This window comes from Thalassophryne amazonica, chromosome 7, assembly GCF_902500255.1.
Source record: "Thalassophryne amazonica chromosome 7, fThaAma1.1, whole genome shotgun sequence".
Taxonomy (NCBI): Eukaryota; Metazoa; Chordata; class Actinopteri; order Batrachoidiformes; family Batrachoididae; genus Thalassophryne; species Thalassophryne amazonica.
Genome location: NC_047109.1, coordinates 33,728,709 through 33,745,919, shown reverse-complemented (window position 1 = coordinate 33,745,919; position 17,211 = coordinate 33,728,709). Strand labels below are relative to the sequence as shown.

At 40.5% G+C, this 17,211-nt stretch overlaps 1 protein-coding gene across 1 annotated transcript in view; it reads left to right on the top strand.

Moving 5' to 3' along the window:
* Positions 1–10,528, top strand: part of LOC117513414 (carcinoembryonic antigen-related cell adhesion molecule 2-like) — a 290,345-nt gene extending 279,817 nt beyond the window's left edge. Inside the window, exon 16 of the mRNA XM_034173599.1 lies at positions 10,160–10,528. Coding sequence (XP_034029490.1) covers positions 10,160–10,163 — 4 coding nt within the window. The 3' untranslated portion in view covers positions 10,164–10,528. The remainder of the gene's footprint in view (positions 1–10,159) is intronic.
* Positions 10,529–17,211: the final 6,683 nt, after the last annotated feature.

Sequence of the window (17,211 nt, the reverse complement as noted above, 5' to 3'; positions counted from 1 at the left end):
AAAGACGTGGTGAACAGAAACAGTTGAAATAGGGAAGGTGGTGATAAGGCAGAGGTCTCAAACCAGTTCAAGAAAGGGCCGTGAGAGTGCAGGTTTTCTGTGCAGCCACCCACTCCAACAGGTGATTTCACTGATGAACATCACTTTGAGCAGGTGGAATCAGTTAATCAGTGAAATCACCTGCTGGAGTGGGTGGCTGCACAGAAAACCACCCAAATTACCACCATCACTCAACCAACCACTAGACCATGGGCTTGAGAGTAGAAGATCCTCAGTTCAAATCCCAGCCTGACTGGAAAATCACTATGGGCCCTTGGGCAAGGTCTTTAATCCCCCATTGCTCCCAGTGTGTAGTGAGCACCTTGTATGGCAGAACCCTCACATCGGGGTGAATGTGAGGCATTATTTGTAAAGTGCTTTGAGTGTCTGATGCAGATGGAAAAGCGCTATATAAATGCAGTCCATTTATCACTCAGCTGTGTGTGTGTGTGTGTGTGTGTGTGTGTGTGTGTGTGTGTGTGTGTGTGTGTGTGTGTGTGTGTGTGTGTGTGTGTGTGTGTGTGTGTGTGTGTGTTCATAACTGCTGCATGATCCAAAGTGTGCGCATGCCACTGGACACCTTTGCTGAAAGTTTGCTGGCAGTGGGCCAAGCAGTCACACCATGCATCAGACGGAGCCTTTCCAGTGAACTTTAATTTTTTTCTTTTTTGTTCACTTTAGGAGCACAACACAACTCTGTACACCGTGATGTCGGTTGAATTATCACATGGGATTGAATTTTTTCATGGTTATTTCAGCACACAGTAGCCGGGTGAGGCTTTTCACCACAGGCTGTGGTTTGGCTCCTGTGCGCTCTGCGCTGTGAAGTGATTGTGGTTTCATGCTGGAGGTGAGTTTCATGTTCAATAACATTGTCACGACCTGGGATACAGTTCCACGTCACACCTCCTACAGAGTTTCAATGGTGAGCCACTTGCATTGACGAGACGGTGTTGTGTGTGCATGTTGTGGTTGCAGTGTGCAATGGTACAAAATGGATAGGACCGAATTTGCACAGTAAATGAAACACAACACAAATGGGAAGAATAATCCATGTCACATGACATGCAATGCACTGATCAAATGACAAGGATTCACTCAGCGATTATATAAAACAAAATGTGGAAAAAGTGAAGTACTGTGAATACTGTCTGGATGCACTGGAGGTGATGTTTGCCCATGCAACATGACTGATCAAAGTCAAAACCACTGTATGTGCTGGGTACTTTGTAAATATCATCAATGAAATATGTTTTAAATCATTTACTAACTCTGGTTTGCCTAAATAACACACACACACACACATATATATATATATATACACACACACAGTTGTATGCAAAGGTTTTCATGATTTTCCTTGATAAATCATTTATATCATATAGCAGACGAACACACTGGTATTTGAGAAGTGAAGTTTCTAGTATTTATAGTAAGTCTGCAATAATTATTTAAGCCCAGCCGTTCTGCTCTGTGTAAGCCTGATCCCATCAGATCTTGGAAGCTAAGCAGAGTAGGATCTGGTTAGTACATGGATGGGAGACCTCTTTGGAAGACCAGCAGCTGTATGTGTTTCTCCGGGTAAAACTGGAGTTGTGCCAGGAAGGGCATCTGGTGTAAAACTTGTGCCAATTGCCAAGCTGGATCCCGAATGAAACCGGGAGCAGCCAAATGAACAACAAGAAGTGCAATAATTATTTAAACAAAATTGGGGAGGTGCATAAATTTGGGCACCCTTGTCATTTTACTGATATGAATACATTTAGCACGAATTATTGGAACACAAAATTGGTTTGGTAAGCTCATTGACCCTTGACCTCCTTACACAGGTGAATCCAGTCATGGGAAAGGGTATTTAAGGTGGCCATTTGCAAATGTTTCCCCTCTTTGGATCTCTTCGAATGAGTGGCAACATGTGAGCCTCTAAACAACTCTCAAATGACCTGAAAACAAATATTGTTCAACATCATGGTTTAGGGGAAGGATACAAAAGCTATCTCAGAGATTTCAGCTGTCAGTTTCCACCTTGAGGAACATAGTGAGGAAATGGAAGACTGCAGGCACAGTACTAGTTAAGGCCCAATGTGGCAGGCCAAGAAAAATCTCAGATAAGCTGAAGCGAAGGATGGTGAGAACAGTCATAGTCAACAGACAGACCTGCTACAAAGGCCTAGAACATAATCTTGCTGCAGATACTTTCTTTCTGCATCGTTCAACTATACAGCGCACATTGCACAAAGAGATGTTGTAAAGCAGAGGAAGCCTTTCCTGCATACACGCCAAAAACAGAGTCACTTGAGGTATGCTAAAGCACATTTGGACAAGCTAGCTTCATCTTGGAATAAGATGCTGTGGACTGATAAAACTAAAATGGAGTTATTGGACATAACAAGGGGCGGTATGCATGGCTGAAAAAGAACACAGCATTCCAACAAAAACACTTGCTACCAACAGTAAAATTTGGAGGTAGTTCCATCATGCTGTGTGGCTGTGTGGCCACTGGAGGTACTGGGAATCTTGTTAAATTTGAGGGTAACATGGATTCCAAACAATATCAGCAGATTCTTGAGAACAATGTTAATGAATCAGTGACAAAGTTGAAGTTGCATCGGGGCTGGATCTTTCAACAAGACAACGGCCCTAAACACTGCTCAATTCATGCAGCGGAAATACAACATTCTGGAATGGCCATCTCAGTCCCCAGACCTGAATATTATTGAAAATCTGTGGTGTGATTTTAAGCGTGCTGCATGCTCAGATACCAACAAACCTGACTGAACTGGAGATGTTTTGTAAAGAAAAATGGTCCAAAATACCTTCAACCAGAATCCAGACTCTCACTGGAAGCTATAGGAAGCATTTAGAGGCTGTTATTTCCGCAAATGAAGGATCCACTAAATACTGATGTACTTTTGTTGTTGTTGTGGTGCCCAAATTTATGCACCTGCCTTATTTTGTTTAAAGAATTATTGCACACTTTCTGTAAATCCTATAAACTTCATTTCGCTTTTCAAATATCACTGGGTTTGTCTGCTATATGATATATTTAACAGAAATTGCTGATCCAAGCAACCAGTGCTTTATAAAATCATGGAAATCCCAGGGGTGACTACTTTTACATACAACTGCATGGGTTTGAAAATATCACTGCTAAGTAGATATCAATCAATCAATCAATTTTTTTTTTATATAGCGCCAAATCACAACAAACAGTTGCCCCAAGGCGCCTTATATTGTAAGGCAAGGCCATACAATAATTATGTAAAACCCCAACGGTCAAAACGACCCCCTGTGAGCAAGCACTTGGCTACAGTGGGAAGGAAAAACTCCCTTTTAACAGGAAGAAACCTCCAGCAGAACCAGGCTCAGGGAGGGGCAGTCTTCTGCTGGGACTGGTTGGGGCTGAGGGAGAGAACCAGGAAAAAGACATGCTGTGGAGGGGAGCAGAGATCGATCACTAATGATTAAATGCAGAGTGGTGCATACAGAGCAAAAAGAGAAAGAAACAGTGCATCATGGGAACCCCCCAGCAGTCTACGTCTATAGCAGCATAACTAAGGGATGGTTCAGGGTCACCTGATCCAGCCCTAACTATAAGCTTTAGCAACAAGGAAAGTTTTAAGCCTAATCTTAAAAGTAGAGAGGGTGTCTGTCTCCCTGATCTGAATTTGGAGCTGGTTCCACAGGAGAGGAGCCTGAAAGCTGAAGGCTCTGCCTCCCATTCTACTCTTACAAACCCTAGGAACTACAAGTAAGCCTGCAGTCTGAGAGCGAAGCACTCTATTGGGGTGATATGGTACTACGAGGTCCCTAAGATAAGATGGGACCTGATTATTCAAAACCTTATAAGTAAGAAGAAGAATTTTAAATTCTATTCTAGAATTAACAGGAAGCCAATGAAGAGAGGCCAATATGGGTGAGATATGCTCTCTCCTTCTAGTCCCCGTTAGTACTCTAGCTGCAGCATTTTGAATTAACTGAAGGCTTTTTAGGGAACTTTTAGGACAACCTGATAATAATGAATTACAATAGTCCAGCCTAGAGGAAATAAATGCATGAATTAGTTTTTCAGCATCACTCTGAGACAAGACCTTTCTAATTTTAGAGATATTGCGTAAATGCAAAAAAGCAGTCCTACATATTTGTTTAATATGCGCTTTGAATGACATATCCTGATCAAAAATGACTCCAAGATTTCTCACAGTATTACTAGAGGTCAGGGTAATGCCATCCAGAGTAAGGATCTGGTTAGACACCATGTTTCTAAGATTTGTGGGGCCAAGTACAATAACTTCAGTTTTATCTGAGTTTAAAAGCAGGAAATTAGAGGTCATCCATGTCTTTATGTCTGTAAGACAATCCTGCAGTTTAGCTAATTGGTGTGTGTCCTCTGGCTTCATGGATAGATAAAGCTGGGTATCATCTGCATAACAATGAAAATTTAAGCAATACCGTCTAATAATACTGCCTAAGGGAAGCATGTATAAAGTGAATAAAACTGGTCCTAGCACAGAACCTTGTGGAACTCCATAATTAACTTTAGTCTGTGAAGAAGATTCCCCATTTACATGAACAAATTGTAATCTATTAGACAAATATGATTCAAACCACCGCAGCGCAGTGCCTTTAATACCTACGGCATGCTCTAATCTCTGTAATAAAATTTTATGGTCAACAGTATCAAAAGCAGCACTGAGGTCTAACAGAACAAGCACAGAGATGAGTCCACTGTCCGAGGCCATAAGAAGATCATTTGTAACCTTCACTAATGCTGTTTCTGTACTATGATGAATTCTAAAACATGACTGAAACTCTTCAAATAGACCATTCCTCTGCAGATGATCAGTTAGCTGTTTTACAACTACCCTTTCAAGAATTTTTGAGAGAAAAGGAAGGTTGGAGATTGGCCTATAATTAGCTAAGATAGCTGGGTCAAGTGATGGCTTTTTAAGTAATGGTTTAATTACTGCCACCTTAAAAGCCTGTGGTACATAGCCAACTAACAAAGATAGATTGATCATATTTAAGATTGAAGCATTAAATAATGGTAGGGCTTCCTTGAGCAGCCTGGTAGGAATGGGGTCTAATAAACATGTTGATGGTTTGGATGAAGTAACTAATGAAAATAACTCAGACAGAACAATCGGAGAGAAAGAGTCTAACCAAATACCGGCATCACTGAAAGCAGCCAAAGATAACGATACGTCTTTGGGATGGTTATGAGTAATTTTTTCTCTAATAGTTAAAATTTTGTTAGCAAATAAAGTCATGAAGTCATTACTAGTTAAAGTTAATGGAATACTCAGCTCAATAGAGCTCTGACTCTTTGTCAGCCTGGCTACAGTGCTGAAAAGAAACCTGGGGTTGTTCTTATTTTCTTCAATTAGTGATGAGTAGAAAGATGTCCTAGCTTTACGGAGGGCTTTTTTATAGAGCAACAGACTCTTTTTCCAGGCTAAGTGAAGATCTTCTAAATTAGTGAGACGCCATTTCCTCTCCAACTTACGGGTTATCTGCTTTAAGCTACGAGTTTGTGAGTTATACCACGGAGTCAGGCACTTCTGATTTAAAGCTCTCTTTTTCAGAGGAGCTACAGCATCCAAAGTTGTCTTAAATGAGGTTGTAAAACTATTGACGAGATACTCTATCTCACTTACAGAGTTTAGGTAGCTACTGTGCACTGTGTTGTTATATGGCATTAGAGAACATAAAGAAGGAATCATATCCTTAAACCTAGTTACAGTGCTTTCTGAAAGACTTCTAGTGTAATGAAACTTATTCCCCACTGCTGGGTAGTCCATCAGAGTAAATGTAAATGTTATTAAGAAATGATCAGACAGAAGGGAGTTTTCAGGGAATACTGTTAAGTCTTCTATTTCCATACCATAAGTCAGAACAAGATCTAAGATATGATTAAAGTGGTTTGTGGACTCATTTACATTTTGAGCAAAGCCAATAGAGTCTAATAATAGATTAAATGCAGTGTTGAGGCTGTCATTCTCAGCATCTGTGTGGATGTTAAAATCGCCCACTATAATTATCTTATCTGAGCTAAGCACTAAGTCAGACAAAAGGTCTGAAAATTCACAGAGAAACTCACAGTAACGACCAGGTGGACGATAGATAATAACAAATAAAACTGGTTTTTGGGACTTCCAATTTGGATGGACAAGACTAAGAGTCAAGCTTTCAAATGAATTAAAGCTCTGTCTGGGTTTTTGATTAATTAATAAGCTGGAATGGAAGATTGCTGCTAATCCTCCGCCCCGGCCCGTGCTACGAGCATTCTGACAGTTAGTGTGACTCGGGGGTGTTGACTCATTTAAACTAACATATTCATCCTGCTGTAATCAGGTTTCTGTAAGGCAGAATAAATCAATATGTTGATCAATTATTATATCATTTACTAACAGGGACTTAGAAGAGATAGACCTAATGTTTAATAGACCACATTTAACTGTTTTAGTCTGTGGTGCAGTTGAAGGTGCTATATTATTTTTTCTTTTTGAATTTTTATGCTTAAATAGATTTTTGCTGGTTATTGGTGGTCTGGGAGCAGACACCGTCTCTACGGGGATGGGGTAATGAGGGGATGGCAGGGGGAGAGAAGCTGCAGAGAGGTGTGTAAGACTACAACTCTGCTTCCTGGTCCCAACCCTGGATAGTCACGGTTTGGAGGATTTAAGAAAATTGGCCAGATTTCTAGAAATGAGAGCTGCTGCATCCAAAGTGGGATGGATGCCGTCTCTCCTAACAAGACCAGGTTTTCCCCAGAAGCTTTGCCAATTATCTATGAAGCCCACCTCATTTTTTGGACACCACTCAGACAGCCAGCAATTCAAGGAGAACATGCGGCTAAACATGTCACTCCCGGTCCGATTGGGGAGGGGCCCAGAGAAAACTACAGAGTCCGACATTGTTTTTGCAAAGTTACACACCGATTTAATGTTAATTTTAGTGACCTCCGATTGGCGTAACCGGGTGTCATTACTGCCGACGTGAATTACAATCTTACCAAATTTACGCTTAGCCTTAGCCAGCAGTTTCAAATTTCCTTCAATGTCGCCTGCTCTGGCCCCCGGAAGACAATTGACTATGGTTGCTGGTGTCGCTAACTTCACATTTCTCAAAACAGAGTCGCCAATAACCAGAGTTTGATCCTCAGCGGGTGTGTCGTCGAGTGGGGAAAAACGGTTAGAAATGTGAACGGGTTGGCGGTGTACACGGGGCTTCTGTTTAGAACTACGCTTCCTCCTCACAGTCACCCAGTCGGCCTGCTTTCCCGGCTGCTCGGGATCTGCCAGAGGGGAACTAACGGCGGCTAAGCTACCTTGGTCCGCACCAACTATCAAAACAGAAACTTGTGTTTTCTCGAGATCAACAGATTTATTGAATGATGAATGTAAGTTGCAACAGTAAATACAACCCCGATTCCAATGAAGTTGGGATGTTGTGTGAAATGTAAATAAAAACAGAATACAATGATTTGCAAATCCTCTTCAACGTATATTCAATAGAATAAACCACAAAGATGAGATATTTAATGTTCAACCTGATGGAGTTTTTTGTTTTTGTGCAAATACTGGCTCATTTTGAAATGGATGCGTGTAAGACATTTCAAAAAAGCTTGGATGGGGCAACTGAAGATTGGGAAAGTTGACTAATACTCAAAGAACACCTGTTTGGAACATTCCACAGGCAAACAGGTTAATTGGAAACAGGTGAATGTCATGATTGGGTATAAAAGGAGCATCTCCAAAAAGCTCAGCCGTTCACAAGCAAACATGGGGTGAGGACCACCACTTGGTGAACAACTGCGTGAATAAATAGTCTAACAGTTTAAGGACAATGTTTCTCATTGTTCAATTTCAAGGAATTTAGGGATTCCATCATCTACAGTCCATAATATAATCAGAAGATTCAGAGAATCTGGAGAACTTTCAATATGTAAGCGGCAAGGCCAAAAATCAACATTGAATGCCCATAACCTTCGATCCCTCAGGTGGCACTGCATTAAAAATGGACATTATTGTGTCAAGGATCTTGCCGCGTAGGCTCATGAACACTTCAGAAAACCGTTGTCCATTAACACAGTTTGTTGCTACATCTACAAGTGCAAGTTAAAACTCTACCATGCAAAGCGAAAGCAATACATCAACAACATCCAGAAATGCCGCTGTCTTCTCTGGGCCTGAGCTCATTTGAAATGGACAGACACAAAGTGGAAAAGTGTGCTGTGGTCTGATGAGTCTACATTTCATATTGTTTTTGGAAATGGACATGGTGTCCTCCGGACAAAAGAGGAAGAAGACCATCCAGATTGTTACCAGCGCAAAAGTTCAAAAGCCAGCATCTGTGATGGTATGGGGTGTGTTAGTGACCATGGCATGGGCAACTTACTCATCTGTGATGGCACCATCAATGCTGAAAGGTACATCCAGGTTTTGGAGCAACACATGTTGCCATCCAAGCAACGTCTTTTTCAGGGAAGTACCTGCTTATTTCAGCAAGTCAATGCCAAGCCACATTCTGCACGTGTTACAACAGCGCGCCTTCGTAGGAAAGTGCGGGTACTAGACTGGCCTGCCTGCAGTCCAGACCTGTCGCCCATTGAAAATGTGTGGCGCAATATGAAGCATAAAATACGACAACGGAGACCCCGGACTGTTGAACAACTGAAGTCATACATCAAGCAAGAATGAGAAAGAATTCCACCTACAAAGCTTCATCAATTAGTGTCCTCAGTTCCCAAATGCTTATTGAGTGTTGTTAGAAGGAAAGGTGATGTAACACAATGGTAAAGATACCACTGTCCCAGCTTTTTTGAAACGTGTTGCAGGCATCCATATATTCAAATATTTGCATAAAAACAATAAAGTTTATCAGTTTGAACATTAAATATATTGTCTTTGTGGTGTATTCAATTGAATATAGGTTGAAGAAGATTTTCAAATCATTGTATTCTGTTTTTATTTAAATTTTACATAATGTCCCAACTTTATTGGAATTGGGGTTGTAATATGTCGCAGACGTTAATGAGAGAAGCTCTTCACCATCTCACCATATCATTTAGGTCCTTCAACCTGCCCCCACCTCCCCCCGGTCATTTTAAGCATTTTTCTTTATTTGTCTCTCACATTTCTCTTTCCTTCACAGCTCCTCGCCATCGCACCGTATCATTTAATTCTTTCAGACTTTTTTTGAGTAAAATGTTCTGGGGAGCATTAACATGGCTGAAAACTTTCAGTTTCTACGGACTGGATGGTTTAGTGAGGTCCTCAGATCACCCCCACTGGGGTCAGAACACGGCTCTGGCGAAGCGCAGAGAAGATGATCAAACTTGACTATTTAGGGGAAGTAAAAGTCGTAACAAGGTTTCCATAGGTGAACCTGTGGAAAGATCACTAACGGTCTTTGGCAGGTGGCTGCAAGCAAGCAAGTCTGAGCTGAGGGATGGTGCCCACCCCTGGTCCAAGCCCCAGGGGGGGGAGCACACCCCAAGGTGACCCTTGGAACACATCTCTCCGCATGTGGGAGAGGGGGGACCACGGGCACTGTGCAGACTCTGGCCCGCCCCTCCTCTCCCCACACACCTCCAGGTACCCGACTCTCCTCCGCCACGCACACAGAGCCCCCCAGACTCCTCCAACCATGACCCTCTTGACCTCCTGCAATTTTTTCTTTATTTGCCTCTCATGTGCCTGGAAGCTCCTCATCATCTCATCATGCCATTTTGATCCTTCAGATGTTTTTCAGTAAAATGGTTCTGAGAAGCGGTTGAAACAGATGGCATGGCACATGTGACCATTCAAAATAGCAGCACCCATGGTTGTAGAGGTCCTCATGGCCGAGTTGGATTTATTTATTTTATTGTCATCTCCTGAACATTGAATGAGGCTGAAACATGACGCTACATAAGAAAGGAACACATATGCAACATTATTAATTGGTATTTCTTTGGTTTCTAACTGGTTCAAAAAGTATCATTTTAAGGTGGAATCCAAAACTGACAACTTTAAAATACAAATTCTGCTCAGAACAAATGAAAGAATATGCTGGTTTGAAGCCCTGCTCAGAATTTGATATTTTCCACCTGTAATCTCTGTTCTGTCTGTTGTAGTTAAGAACCAGTCCTCAGATGATGCTCAAAACCAGGTGAGCAGGACCCCAAACCAGCAACATCACCTCCAACTTAAAATGACCACATGCAGAGAATGAAGGTTCCAGCTCCACAGCCTCCTGCTGATGTCACACTGTTCCAGAGTAAAGTCCACACACAAAGACCACAGTAAATATGATGGACCAGCTGCTCAGGTCAGACAGAGAAGCTGCACTTCCTGCTGTGAGTCCTCACAGAAGAAGGACCAAATGGACAAAGCACTTCTGTAGTGTCTAGTAATGACATTTTGATATAATGTATGATGTCATAGCTATGATCAGAGAACGCTTTTCAGCAGTTGACACACTGACTGATCATGTTTGGAAAATTCCTCCAATAAATCTTGGAAAAAGAAAGCTGTCTCGCCACATGTTTTCTATGACAGTATCCTTTGTCTGTAGGATGCTCAGACAGTCTGCGCTGCGTCTGCCTGCCAGATCTCAGAAACTAAGCAGAGAGGGTCCTGATTATTACTTGGATGGGAGACCTATTAGACTAAATTATAAGAAAACAATGTGACGCATTGGAAAAAAATGATCCAAAAACCAGAGTAAATTGGAATGCTGTCTGACCCTAATCAGACAGTACTCTATGACAGAATACCTGAGCACTGTGACCAACCCAAAGCTCAGGAACTGCTTGACCATGTACAGACTCAGTGAGCACAGCCTCACCGTGGAGAAAGACTGCCACAGACAGACCTGGCTCCCCAGAGAAGACAGACTGTACACCACTGACATACAATCAGTGGTGGGCACTGTTCAGCTAATCCGATAACCGATAATTATTGACGCTCATGTTTTTGTTAGCGGATTAGCTTTTCAGATAAGTTTAAAAACCATCAGTGGACCAATTATCTTCCGATAAATTTAGTTCCTATAATTTTCAGTCCACTAACATTTATTTTGCTAGTAAAATGAGTAAAGTTTAATGGTCAAAAACGTTTGTAAACTCTAAAATCAAACGTTTTAGTCCCTGTCATGTGTAGATCAGTGGTTTGTGGCAGACTGGCTGTCGGTTGCTGATGATGTCATCATTAAATGCAAGACATGATTGGCCGGTTGACGCAGGGAGCATTGTGGGTAATGTCGTTCAGGTTCACTTTAGACGTTACACTGTTACCGTCCGCTCAACACAAATAACACAGACTAATTTTAACATCATTTTATTTTATGTCTTTGTGGCTGAGTGGATAATTTAATCGCCAAGACTCGGTGGAAGAGAGGAGCTCTCACGGCGCAGCTGTGTGTACAGAGGGACTTTTCTTCATCATTTTAGACACCATTTTGGATAATCAGGATGCTTTATGTGGATTAATTTCTTCATGAATCCCACTGAAACTAACAGGTAAGAATTTATATTTACTACGAGTCTTTTACTCTGCCAATCAATGCATTAATGGACGTATTTCAGTTGTTTAAGCCGCAGGGTTCAAAGCCTGTGAAAAAAGCAGCAGCTTTTAGTTCGTAAACAACAGTGTATATAACTTCTAATACTGTGTTTTACTGCTTTTGAAAGATGACAGTGTTTGGGGTTTTATTTTTTTTATTCATTCATTTTCTTTTAGCATTTGTGATTGTTGAATTTACCCAGCAGCCCCTGCGGTGCTTAAAGTAAAACTGGTTTATCAGAAGATGACATGTAATCTGATGTGGCCACATCCGAATCAATACTAAAAGTTAACAGTTATCAGTTATTTGTAATAAAGATAATTTTTTATTTTTTTATTTTTTAGCACTTTATTGGTTTAGCGTCATAAAAGATAACTTTACAGTTATCGGATTAATGTCTATCGAAGCTAACTTTTTGGTTAGCTGTGCCCACCGCTGCATACAATATAACTATGATTTCACACAAAGTGCAGCAACATTGAAAATTAAATATTTTTAAACAAAACAGGAATAATACCACACTCATTTTGAACTCATCATAAGGTTAGGATACTGTGCCCACCAAAAGTATTGGAACACATGGTATTTCACACATTTGATTTGTTTATGCCATTTAATATCCAAGAAATACAAAAATATAAAGAATAAAAAAATCTAAAATTATCTTCCTCAAACTGAAAGTAAATCTCAAAAACCTAATAATAATACCTGTAAATAATAATCAGTTTCATTGCCAGTTTTCTTCAGACAAGTCAGGAGAAACATGAGAAACATGGACATTTCCAAGTCACTGAATATGGCTTGAACTTTATTTACATCAATTATGAAGCAATACAAAAGTTTCTTTCACCAAAACATCAAATCGAGGCTTGCATCTCAGATGTACTTTCTGGCAAATTGTAGCTATACCAAATGACGTGTTCAGTTCAAATCTGAGTCAAACATTTTTCTTCTTCTACTAAGGTGGATTAGAATGTTTTGTGGTACACACCGCCAACTACTGTACAGGAGGAACCTAGCATTCAATATGTGTCCCTGATTTCAAAATGCAGCTCTTTTTAACCAGACATATGGTGCTGTGTCATGTCAATCATCTGTGTCCAATCAGATTTCAGGGGAGTCCAGTGCAACCCTGACCTCCGCTCTAGCTCCACCCATGCCAGGAAGTGTTCAACATATGACATTTCCTGTTTCACTGTGGACTCAAAATTTGGCACTTCCTGTTTCAGTGTGAACTTGCCACTGAGTTCCCACGAGATCTCCTCTGTCAATCCAGGAAGTGTTGATCTAGGAAGTGTTTGACATGAGACATTTACTGTTTCACTGTTGACTTAAAATTTGGCACTTCCTGTTTGGGACTCAGTGGATCATGAGCGAGCTTTGCCTGCTGCGCGTCGCTTTACTCACACTATTATTTCAATCCCACATCTCCTGTTCATGCATTTATTTACTATAGAATATTGTTAATTGTATGTACATTTTCTTTTCTTTTCTTTTTTTTTCTTTTTTTTTTTTTTGCTTTAAGTAACAGCTGCTTTGACAATGTTAAGGTATGCTCCCCATAAAGCTCCACTAAAATGAGAGAGAGGGGGGGGGGGGGTAAGGGGGTGGGATGAGACATTCTCCAGGCTCTCAGATTGGCTGTGAGGCTAAGTTCATCTAGAACATGGGTTGAAACTAGTGATACTGTATTATTTCAGCAACTGGTCGAACAAAGTCTCTGTGGTGTTCCGTCACATAGACCCCAGAGTGTTGAACAATAATCTGGAGCTACTTTTACATCAAAATATTATAATATAATATATTTCCTGTATTTATGTGACTCATGTCCAGTCTTGTATAAAGTACCTCAAAATGATACTTGAGTGAAATAAGTATCTTACCGTAAAATTACTTTGGTAAAAGTTAAAGTGTTCTTTAAAAATATCACTTCAGTAAAAGTCTTAAAGTATCTGACATTTACTATACTTAAGTATCAAAAGTGAATTTCTCATATAAAATGTACTTTAAGTAAAAGTATGGAGTAAAAGTGAGTGGTTAGAATTTTGCGCCCTTGCATCATGTTAAAGATATTAAAGTCTGCTCTTAACCGTGTAAAGCCCAAACCATTAAATAACTGACAGAAAATTACAATCTTTTGAAACTGGAGCCTTTATTGGCCCTTTTGAACAAACAACAACAACAACAAAAAATTCAAATATCAATTTCCATATATGAGTTTCAATTTGTATCATATTGGATACAAGGGGTCACAATGCTCAAAGATTCTTTTTTCTCGAACAAGCAAAAAAATAATAAAACACAAACAAATTGGGAATTCCAAAGAAATGAGAAATCCACCAATGGAACAGGCAGGGTGGAAGTTTGGAAGGCATAACATTTGAGTTATTTTTCTCATTTTGCAGTTCACAATCGTTTTATTTTGCATGGTGGTAGGATTGGAAACAATTTCTGTCCTTGTTCAGACAAAGATGCACTTGAAATTTCTTACAGTACACACGGGCAAAGTGGCCTACGCAGTGCTTGCATCTCTGTCGGTTTTCCCATGTTGGGAAATGATTAAGGCCATCCTTTCTTACATCAGGGGCACTTCAGTTGTTCTCCTCTTCCGGGGAGGGGTTGGCACTCTTTCTGGAGTGGACAGTGATCTGCCACACTTTTTGACCTTTCCTGCACTTGTGAGGGCAGTGCCAACAGAAGCCTGAAATCTTCGCAGGGGCATGGGTTTCTGCCTGGGCTGCAGTTTCTCCAGGTCTCTTCTGTAGCGGATCCATGCATTGATTACTGCCACTGTAATGGTGTGCCACCAAATGTAGATGTACCATCTTCGGGATCTGAAGTTAAACTTGTACAGTGCAGATAGCATATCAAGAAGGTCAACACCTCCCATGAACCTGTTGTATGTGTCAACACTGGCTGGTCTGGGAACCATTATGTAGGTTTTGGTTTTCTGATCCCAACGCTTCACATTGCCCAGTGGTTCAATGCCAACAAAAGAAGAGAGCAGGCTCACAGCTTTGTTGTCATACCATTTCACAATTATGTTGTCTTCCTGGTTTACTCTGAAATCCAGAGACCCTCTTCCCTTTGTCTTCAGTTCTTTCTCATCCATCAGGTGGCAGTTCTTCACCCTGTTCATTCGGACAGTGTGCCTATGTAGTAGATTCCTCTTTGTTTCAAGCGCTCTACCAATGGAACTGATGTAAAGAAGTTGTCTGTAATTTTTTCCTGCTGGAAGGGTTGAGGTCATTTTCAGGACAACATCTCCTGTAGCACCAACATCAGACTTCTTTTTGTCATGATTTTCTCCCCCTTGACACACGTCAAAGTCATAGAGATAGCCACTTTGCCTGGCACGTCCCCACATCTTGAACCCCCACTTGTGAGGTTTTCCTGGCATGTAGCATCGTAAATGTGATTTTCCTTTGAAAGGCACCATGATTTCGTCAACAGCGTGTCATTCTTCAGGAGGTATGCAAAGAAAGCGTTGATGTAGGTACTCTAACCATGAACTGATTTTCCACAATTTATCTTTTTTTGCATCCTCAGACACATTGAGGTTGTCCTGAACAGGGGTGGACGAAGTACTCAACTTCAGTACTTAAGTGAAAGTACAGATACTACTGGTCAAATGTTACTCCGATACAAGTGAAAGTTGGATGTTTAAATTTATACTTGAGTGACAGTATTGAAGCGCTTGCTTTCAAAAATACTTAAGTATGAAAGTACAATTTCAATTTGCATTTCTTATACCATTTCTAAGAACACGAATACCTCTGGCTTGTAAAGGCTGCAGAATAAGGACATAATGTTACAGAAAGAAGCAACCCAACTTAAGAAAAATGTTTTTTATTTTCCCCATCAATACTGAAATCAAATCATTACACAGAAAAACTCTTGCTCCTCTTGTTCCTCCTTAGTGTGAAAAGTTGTCAAAGGTCAGTGGTTAAGTTGTAATTGACTGTAGACTGAAGGTGCTGTAGAACAGTCACAGAACAGAACACGCCAGAAAGCAAGAGTACATTTTTTGAGTATAACAAAAAATAATCACAAGCATGGTGGTGTGTTTTTTGTTTTGAAGTTTACTAGAGGTAAACGTCACCATGGAACACATACTACAAAAAAAATAAAATAAATAAAAAATAAACTGCTCTCTAACGTGAATCACCACGCCTAGAAAGAGACAACTCTTTCAATATGCATCGAAAGAGAGGCTCTCAACCACAGCAAAACAATGTTTATCACCAAGGATACCTATAGTTCTCAATTAGCCCCACACTGGCAAATTATATCACTGGGGATGCAGCAACAGGACTGAATGGTCCAGATGGAGTCTATCTCTGGAGAATAGCCAAGTTGTCAAATGTCAGTGGTTAAGTTGTAATTGTAGGTGCTGTAGAACAGTTACAGAACAAAACATGCCAGAAAGCAAGAGTGCATCTTTTAAGTATAACAAAAAATAGTCACACAAGCATGGTGTCATGTGTTTTTTGTTTTTAAGTTTACCAAAGGTAAACTTCACCATGAGCACATACTACAGACACACACACACACACACACACACACACACACACAAAAACCTCTTCACCTTGTAATATCTACAGTAGTGTTCAGAATAGTAGTGCTATGTGACTAAAAAGATCCAGGTTTTGAGTATATTTCTTATTGTTACATGGGAAACAAGGTACCAGTAGATTCAATAGATTCTCATAAATCCAACAAGAGCAAGCATTCATGATATGCACACTCTTAAGGCTATGAAACTGGGCTATTAGTAAAAAAAGTAGAAAAGGGGGTGTTCACAATAATAGCAGTGTGGCATTCAGTCAGTGAGTTCATCAATTTTGTGAAACAAACAGGTGTGAATCAGATGTTCCCTATTTAAGGATGAAGCCAGCACCTGTTGAACATGCTTTTCTTTTTGAAAGCCTGAGGAAAATGGGACGTTCAAAACATTGTTCAGATGAACAGCGTAGTTTGATTAAAAAGTTGATTGGAGAGGGGAAAACGTATACGCAGGTGCAAAAAATTATAGGCTGTTCTTCTACAATGATCTCCAATGCTTTAAAATGGACAAAAAAAAAAAAAAACAGACGCGTGGAAGAAAACAGAAAACCATCAAAATGGATAGAAGAATAACCAGAATGGCAAAGGCTCACCCATTGATCAGCTCCAGGATGATCAAAGACAGTCTGGAGTTACCTGTAAGTGCTGTGACAGTTAGAAGACGCCTGTGTGAAGCTAATTTATTTGCAAGAATCCCCCGCAAAGTCCCTCTGTTAAATAAAAGACATGTGCAGAAGAGGTTACAATTTGCCAAAGAACACATCAACTGGCCTAAAGAGAAACGGAGGAATATTTTGTGGACTGATGAGAGTAAAATTGTTCTTTTTGGGTCCAAGGGCCGCAGACAGTTTGTGAGACGACCCCCAAACTCTGAATTCAAGCCACAGTTCACAGTGAAGACAGTGAAGCATGGTGGTGCAAGCATCATGATATGGGCATGTTTCTCCTACTATGGTGTTGGGCCTATATATCGCATACCAGGTATCATGGATCAGTTTGGATATGTCAAAATACTTGAAGAGGTCATGTTGCCTTATGCTGAAGAGGTCATGCCCT